Source organism: Podarcis bocagei (assembly GCF_964188305.1).
Source record: "Podarcis bocagei genome assembly, chromosome: 1".
Taxonomy (NCBI): domain Eukaryota; kingdom Metazoa; phylum Chordata; class Lepidosauria; order Squamata; family Lacertidae; genus Podarcis; species Podarcis bocagei.
Genome location: NC_138125.1, coordinates 128,342,299 through 128,350,715, shown reverse-complemented (window position 1 = coordinate 128,350,715; position 8,417 = coordinate 128,342,299). Strand labels below are relative to the sequence as shown.

Sequence of the window (8,417 nt, the reverse complement as noted above, 5' to 3'; positions counted from 1 at the left end):
ATTTGGTGTGTTTTCGTGAATGCACGCTTATGCACACACTGCACCTTATTTGTGTTTTTGTGCACATTACTTGGCTGGAGAAGTGTATTTGCAAAATTCAGTGAAGTGCAAATTTGACAGGATGTCTTTCATTTCGCATATTGTTTTAAAAAAGAGCTAACTAGGTAGATTCACCTTTAAATACAAACAGAATCAAATTTCTGCCCCATTCCTAGCTTAACGTCAGCTCCCAGGTGTTCTGTTGCAAGTTTATCAGAGCCGATAGGGATCAGCTGCACTAGGGAGTTTCTCCACCCTGGTGTAGTTGGGGGGGGGGGAGCTTGCCATCAGCACTGTTCCATCCTAGAGGAAGCTCCTTTTTAGGGAAGTCATAGAATCGTAGATTTGGAAAGGACCACGAGAGTCATCTAATGCAGCTCTTGGCAATGCAGAAATCTTTTGCCCAATGTGGGGATCAAACCTGAGCCCCTTTATACATTTGCAGGCAGTTTTGATTCACATTGTGTCTGGAAACAGGTGATTGACAGGTGGGTGGCATTGCCCACCTGTCAAATTTGCCTAGTCCATCGTGGCATATTTTACGCACGCGTGCATGCGCGCACGCACACAGAAATATATGGATCAATGATATTTGACTTGACATAAGGCAGCCGCCTATCTACAATAATTTTAAAATATCCTTAAACTTTCTTTAAAAAAATGTATATACAAAGAGGGTTTTATTTTTCATAATAGCTGGGGGAAAGTAAGAACATACATACGTAGCTGGTTTACACAGAGCTTGTTTCCATTCATCCATTATTTGGGGGTCTTGCGTTCTGCCTCAATATATTTTGGAGAATCCTAAGTACAACTTCCAGTTGATCAGGTGTCATTTTTAAGATCTGTTCTTGATTGTTAAGCATCTCCGTTATTGAACCCGCTTGATTTCTTGGAGTCTCGACAGCAGAGAGATAGGATCTGGGTGAATCTTTGGTTATGAGAGTTGTAGAACTTGGAGCAGGAGTTGGCCTTCCCTGGCTGGAGCTGCCCTCCGGGACTCTTCCTAAATCAAGAAGAGCTCTTTCTACGGCTTTTTCAAGATGCCTGTAAGCTTCCATGTCGATATCATCTGGGCCCGCAATGTTCTGAATATCAAAATGAAAGCAAAGAGTTGTTTTATGTATGTGTATAATAATTATGACAAACTTCACTGTAAGACAATGTGAGCTGCATCCCACTCATTTCCCCTCCTCTTCTCTACCCATAAATTGGCTGATTTAGAGGGGGCGCAGGAGAAAGGAGAGAAGGCGGAAGTCCCATTAGGCAAGCAGAAGTCCTGTTGACAATGCTGGATTACAACCCAAAGTTTCCATTCATCAGCGCTCAGTGGTTGGCTTATCGAACAATCAAATTTGCACTGTTCTCTGTCTCTTTGCATGCCTAAGCCTTACTTTATTTCATTTAACAAATTCATGCCGCTGTTAATATGTGGGTCAGGTTAGTATCTGTTGTCAGCTAAATACTAGTGGTTGCTGTTCTATTTCCTTCCCCATATTAGCAATTGGCTGAAGTGCTGTGACCGATACGCCAAACATTCTAAGCACTCGGATGGCAATGCATAGGTGCAAGTTCTTGGTTTGCCTAAAAGGTAAAGGTAAACGGACCCCTGACCGTAAGGTCCAGTCGCTGACGACTCTGGGGTTGCAGCGTTCATCTTGCTTTATTGGCCAAGGGAGCCGGCGTACAGCTTCCGGGTCATGTGGCCAGCATGACTAAGCCGCTTCTGGCGAACCAGAGCAGCGCACGGAAACGCCGTTTACCTTCCCTCCGGAGCGGTACCTATCTATCTACTTGCACTTTGATGTGCTTTTGAACTGCTAGGTTGGCAGGAGCAGGGACCGAGCAATGGGAGCTCACCCCATCGCGGGCATTTGAACCACCGACCTTCTGATCGGCAAGTCCTAGGCTCTGTGGTTTAACCCACAGCGCCACCCGCGTCCCTTCTTGGTTTGCCTAGGGAAACCCTAAACAGGTTCTAAAGCGGGGGGGGGGGGACCTGTGACCTGCAGGCCAAACTTGATGTCATACAGGACATTGGGCATGGAGCAGGTAAATGTGGGTCTTCAAGGAACCATCAGGAGCTTAAAGTGAGCTCTCAACTTTTGCTGGAAGAAGGTGAGCTCCCAACCACCCAGAAGCCAATGAACAGTGGGACCATGCTTTGCCCATGGAGGGGGAAGTGGCTTTTATTTCATGGCAAAAACTTCTCCATCCCAAGCCTATTCCTTGAAGCCCCCTGACATCACAGATGGAAAAAAGATGGAAAGGGGAAGCATAGGGAAGCTCACAAAGGATTCCTAACACTCTGTGCTTCTTTCCACCTCTGACATTCAAGGTGGAAAGGAGAATGAGGAGGCTTGCAAAGTATAGGGGTGGCAACGCCCCTTGTGCTGTGGTTCCCAGTCTTGAAACCTTGCCCCTTCCAATTGTGATCTCATACTGACATTGTGCGACTGATGGGTGGGTTGCCCCATCCAAGTTGGCCCTTGGGCAGATAGAGGTTCTCCACCTTTCCTGGAGACGGAGACCTAGATGCTGTTGGCAGGGGATTGCAATGCCTGTAGGGATGCTGGTATGGCTGGGAACTGGAGTTGGAAGGGAGGTCAAAAGATGCAGAACGTGCAGAGGCAAGATGATGTGTATTGCTGTTGTGGCATCTTGTGTTTTACTGCACCTGTGCATATTGCTGTAAAGGTAAAGGGACCCCTGACCATTAGGTCCAGTCGTGGCCGACTCTGGGGTTGTGGCGCTCATCTCGCTTTATTGGCCGAGGGAGCCGACGTACAGCTTCCGGGTCATGTGGCCAGCATGACTAAGCCGCTTCTGGCGAAACCAGAGCAGCGCACGGAAACACCGTTTACCTTCCTGCCGGAGCGGTACCTATTTATCTACTTGCACTTTGCTATGCTTTCGAACTGCTAGGTTGGCAGGAGCAGGGACCGAACAACGGGAGCTCACCCTGTTGCAGGGATTCGAACAGCCAACCTTCTGATTGGCAAGTCCTAGGCTCTGTGGTTTAACCCACAGCGCCACCCACGTCCCTTTTATTTACATACTGCTGTACACCACCTCAATTTTGTAAGTGGGTGGCTTATACATATTGTTGCAAACAAAGGAATAACATTTAAGGAACAAACGCCGTGTGCTGAGAAGCAGTAAAAAAGAAGAGAAAGTATGGTGCTAAGGGTAACGTGGGGCCAAGGATGTGTATGTACTCTGTGTCAGGTTTAGAAGGGCAGAAATGGCCAAGCTTCACATTACAGTGGTACCTCTGGTTACATACTTAATTCGTTCCGGAGGTCCGTTCTTAACCTGAAACTGTTCTTAACCTGCAGCACCACTTTAGCTAATGGGGCCTCCCACTGCTGCCGTGTGATTTCTGTTCTCATCCTGAAGCAAAGTTCTTAACCCGAGGTACTATTTCTGGGTTAGTGGAGTCTGTAACCTGAAGCGTATGTAACCTGAACTGTATGTAACCCGAGGTACCACTGTACACTGCTTTGCTTTGTGTGATGCTATTCTGATACAGCAACTGATCAGGACTGCAACCGCTGTGCGGGGAAAGGGTTTACAGCTTTCTCACACATGCTGTGGTCCTGATGAAAATTCTCTTCCGATAAGTTCCTACTGACAGCTTCCATCCCAGGCCAAATAGCAGGGGCTTTTTGTGTGCAGGGTGGGGTAGGGACTTTTATCAGGACTGGCAAGGGAGAGAAGGGTTAGAAAACTCTCCCCACCCCAACTGCTACTCCTGAAAAGCAGTACAGTCTCTGAAAACAATCATTTACATGGCCCAAGGATCATTGCTTAGTGCAATCAGCAGGCTGGCTGTGTAAGCAACCAGTAAGCACTGGGTTTACAGGGCTCATGGGTGTAGTCAAATCACCTGTCATTAAAGTCTTTAATACAGGAGCCCCTGTTTTGAAGTCTGTTTTTCCAAGATGTTGAGCTTTGATTTTAATTTGCAACGCTAGTTCCATGGCTCTGATTTGCTCTGTTTGGAAAAAATAAATGCATTAAAGCATATATTGTCCTAGATATGCTGCCTTCAGAAATAATATTTGTGGTCTTCAAGTACAGAGTCAATAACGTTCTTACCAATGTGCTTCCTTTTGTACGCCCAGGAGCTGGTATTTTAGTTGTGGATGATTTTTCCGAAATATTTTTGGAATGGTTTTGTAGCTGTGGATCAGACAGGACAGCAGTCTTGGTGAGTGATTTTTTGGGCTTAACCTCCGTATCTCGCTTCTTCTCAGATTTCTGCTTCAAGCTTTCCCTTCGTGTACCGCTGGGGGATGCTGTTGCTTTGGAATCCTTCCTGTTTTCGGTGGCGCTCAATTTTGGAGAAACTGATGGGTGCCTTTTGGATTTTTCTTTTAAAATCTCCTTAGAGGTGCTTCCAGTAGGCACCCTATCTCTCCTGCTTTGTGTACTTATTGATGCTTGTTGGTGTGACCCACTATCCTTCTTTATGTCAGATTTCTTCCTTTTTGCCTTCTGGTGGTGTTTAACTGCTGGCTTTGCATCTTCCTCAGATTCTGAATGCAAAAAGAGAAATGTCTGAGGGTTTACCGGAAAGGGAGGCTTGGAAATAAAACTGGTGGGCTTGTGGCAGAAATAATTTTTCGCTTCACTTTGGATGCCAATATCACGCGCACTCAAAAAAGATGTGGCAAATGGTTCAGAGATTCTCTTCGAAGTTTCCTCAGGTGACCTGCTTTTTAATCCTACATCAAATGTTGTTCTCGTTATATTTGGTATGATCAGATTATCATTGTACTTCGGCAACCTGTGACTTTCTTTTTTATGTTTCACTTTTTTGGGCTGACCCATTGTCTGAGTTTCTTGGCTCCTTGTTTCTACTTCCAAAAGACTTGTTACAGAGAGGTCTACAGCTTCTCTTTCTATTTTGTGTTTTTCACCCGCTGTTGGAATTTTATGAAGACTTTCCTTTGAAGGAACTTTTCCTCTCTCAGATACATCTGTCTTACTAACTCTCTGACTTTCCTCAACATCTGGCAGAGATATAGTACGGCATTCATCCTTTATCTCAACTTCTTGGCTTATCCCAGTTTCAGAACTGTTTTGTATGGGAAGATCCTCAAAGCTTTTCTCTAAAACTGATGTTAAACCTTGTACTTCTGAATCCGAAAGTTTGTCTCGGTGGCCTTCGTTTAGAAGTCTGCTCAAGAGAGACTTTAGATTTTGTAGTTCTTCCTCCGAAAACCTGTCATGCAGGCTTTGAGTATCTAGTTGTGTACTTTGCTCATCTGAGCCTTCCTCACTCTTTGCTAGTTTTTCCACTACTGGAAACAAGTTTCCAAGTATTCTCTTTAACTCACTCTCTGTGATCATTCCTATTTTTGAAAGTCTGTCTGAAAGATGGTCTTGAATCTTTTTGTTCAATGCATTCTTTAGGTTGGCAATTTCGTTTTCTGAAAGCACTTCAAAGAGATTTTGAATACTTTCATTTACCGCCAATGTCTCTTTAGTAAGGCCCTCGCTAGAATCCTGCCATTCTTGCAGCGCAGCCTTCTCTGGTGTAACACTGTCATCCCCTTTCACAGCCAAGGACAACTTCCGGCACACTGTTTTCAAGTCTTCTCCCTTTAATCCAGCCGCTGAAAGTTGATCTTTAAAGTGATCTCGGTGTTCTTTGCTTAAAAGTGATTTCAAACTTCTTATTTCTGCTTTTAAAATTTTTTCTAGGAGAGCATCATGAATGGAAAGTCGCTGCTTAATGTTATCTGTGTCTGTGTTCACAGGTAACATTACTCTAATGATTTCCAGTGACTGTTTAGAGGGTTCTTTTCTTAAGTCTGTCTTCGCATTTGTTTGTTCGACTGAACTACTGTCAGTTTTAGGATATGAAGCAGCCTCTCTATCGCCATCTATTTTGCTTTCAGATAAACCTGTCCCTGTAGCTACTAACTTGCTTTCTTTACTACTTTCTTTACTAGTTTCCTTACTACTTTCTTTACTATGCTGTACGGATTCAGCTTTGATAGTGGTTCTTGATGGATGCTCACTTAGTGATTTTAGTGTTGCGATTTCAGTTTGTGACATGCTTTCCCTGGATAAGCTTTTCCTCCTCTTGAGCAAATCAGCAGTAATTGGAAAAGAAACTATCTGGTCTTTTTCAGGTAGATCTGTATCTGTGATTATCCCCTCTTCACACAATTTGTCTATAAGATGAGCCTGCAAATTTTGACTTACAGCAGCTGCCAGTTTTGTTACATCTGGTTCTGCAACCTTCTCTCCAGACATCTTTCTTTCCTCAGGCAGACATTTATTATCCCCTGGCAAACTGCTATCCTCCAGCGTTTCAGGCAGCTTTGCTTCTGAGAGTCCCTCTGCAACTATGTTTTCAAGGTTTTTGCTTAAAATCGACGACACGGCTACGACTTTTACAAGTTTTTCAGCAAGCACATCTTCTAGAGACTTCTCAAAGGAAATCTCAACCTGTTTTATTTCTGCTTGTTCTACTAGTTTATCTTCTGGTGTCTTTTCAGAAGAACCCGATGTGACAGCGTGTGGTTCCGATGCCTTTTCATCCTGCATGCCACGTTTTTGATCCTCCTCTTCTAAATCCATTTTTCTTTCTATAAGCCTTAGTATAGAAAGCTCCCCACTGCTCTTGATTAATTTAGTGTCCAGACTACTCGCCAGTTTTGTCAATGACATCCCATCAGGTGGATCTTGGTCTTCTCGTTCTTTGTAAGCATCAGATGGGTACGTTTTTTCTAAAGGGCTGACATCTCCTTTGCCAAAAATAGGTGGCGGAGGCTGTACTTTACTGACACTTCTCAAGAATGGTTCAAACTTGTTTCCACTAAAAACTGCTTCCTGGAACTGTAATTTAAAAAAGGGAGAGAGAGCATAATTATGAAATTTTGAAAGCTGCAAGATGAACAGAGGAGTTATGGAGGGTTTTGGAAATTCCTCTGCAGTTGGGTACTGTGCTCATCTCCCTCCCCCCCTTGGGATCAGGTTTTTTAACAAGAGGCTTTCAAATGAATAAATTTTATTGGTCAGATGTTTATGATAATACAACAAAACGAAGAGCATAAATAGGAAAAATGCATATAAACAATATATTAGTAATACAGTATATATCATACCAGTATAAACATTATTTCTAATTTCTGAAGTCAGGGAATAAAGGAGACAGGTTATATTTTCAGCTGGGAAGTCATATGCATGCTAGCAGATAAGCACCAGAGGCTGTTGGATGGAGAATGGCAGCTGCACAAGTGCTATACTATGATGATGTTATATCTGGGAGAAGCAGCAGTCAAACATAACTATGTATGGCTGCTAGTCAGTGCATGAAGGGGTTAAGACCACAGAGTTAGATACCGTATTTTTCGCCCTATAGGACGCACTTTTTCCCCTCCAAAAATGAAGGGGAAATGTGTGTGCGTCCTATGGGGCGAATGCAGGCTTTCACTGAAGCCTGGAGAGCCCCAGCGCCAGCCCCACAAGGTCGGGGGACAGAGGGAGGCGGAACGCCGCCATCCCGCTGTCTCCCGAAGTGGTTTGGAGGCTGACGGCGGGGAGACCCTGCCGCCAGCCCCGCAAGCTCCGGGGACAGTGGGGAGGTGCAGCGCGTCTCCTCGCTGTCCCCGGACCTGATCTCAAGGCGGGGGGCGGGGAGGAGAGCGCTTCTCCCCGCTGCCTGCCCCACAAGCTCCGGGGACAGCAGGGAGACGCAGCGCGTCTCCCCGCTGTCCCCGGACCTGATCTCAAGGCTGGTGGCGGGGAGAAGAGCGCTTCTCCCCGCTGCCTGCCCCACAAGCTCCAGGGACAGCTGGGAGACGCAGCGCGTCTTCCCGCTGTCCCCGGACCTGATCTCAAGGCGGGCAACGGGGAGAAGAGCGCTTCTCCCCGCTGCCTGCCCCACAAGCGCCTGGGGGGGGGGAAAATAATTTTTTTTCTTTATTCCCCCCCAAAAAACTTGATGTGTCCTATGGGCCGGTGCGTCCTATGGGGCGAAAAATACGGTACCTAGACTCAGCTAGATCATGCCTTCTCTTTCTGTTGTCACTCTCTTCTCACTATGTAACCTACAAAGAAGGATGTCTTTAAGCTTTGCTCCAAGCTTACAAGCACGTGTTTGAAGCTATCTCTGTATTTTCTACCCAATACTTTTTACCCGCGTTGTTCTTGCTGCTGCATGGAATAACGCATAAATCAGACCTTGGGAATTTGTAAGTAAAGCATTCAAACTTACTAAGGGTGTGGTCTGCTCACTGCCAGAGGGCGGAAAGACAAGAGTGCTTTGCTAGCGAACTAAATGGGATATGCAAAAGGTTTAACAGCCTACATTCCTAACTGCTTGACTTTGTGAGTTTAAACTCTGCTACTGAGAGCTT

The 8,417-nt window shown here is 45.3% G+C and overlaps 1 protein-coding gene across 1 annotated transcript in view; it reads right to left on the bottom strand.

The window, feature by feature from the left end:
- Nucleotides 1-702: 702 nt before the first annotated feature.
- The window catches only part of C2CD6 (C2 calcium dependent domain containing 6), a 34,769-nt gene continuing 27,054 nt past the window's right edge, over nt 703-8,417 (bottom strand). The window contains exons 16-17 of the mRNA XM_081212038.1: nt 4,141-6,894; nt 703-1,127 (exon numbers count right to left, since the gene is read on the bottom strand). Coding sequence (XP_081068164.1) covers nt 792-1,127; nt 4,141-6,894 — 3,090 coding nt within the window. The 3' untranslated portion in view covers nt 703-791. The remainder of the gene's footprint in view (nt 1,128-4,140; nt 6,895-8,417) is intronic.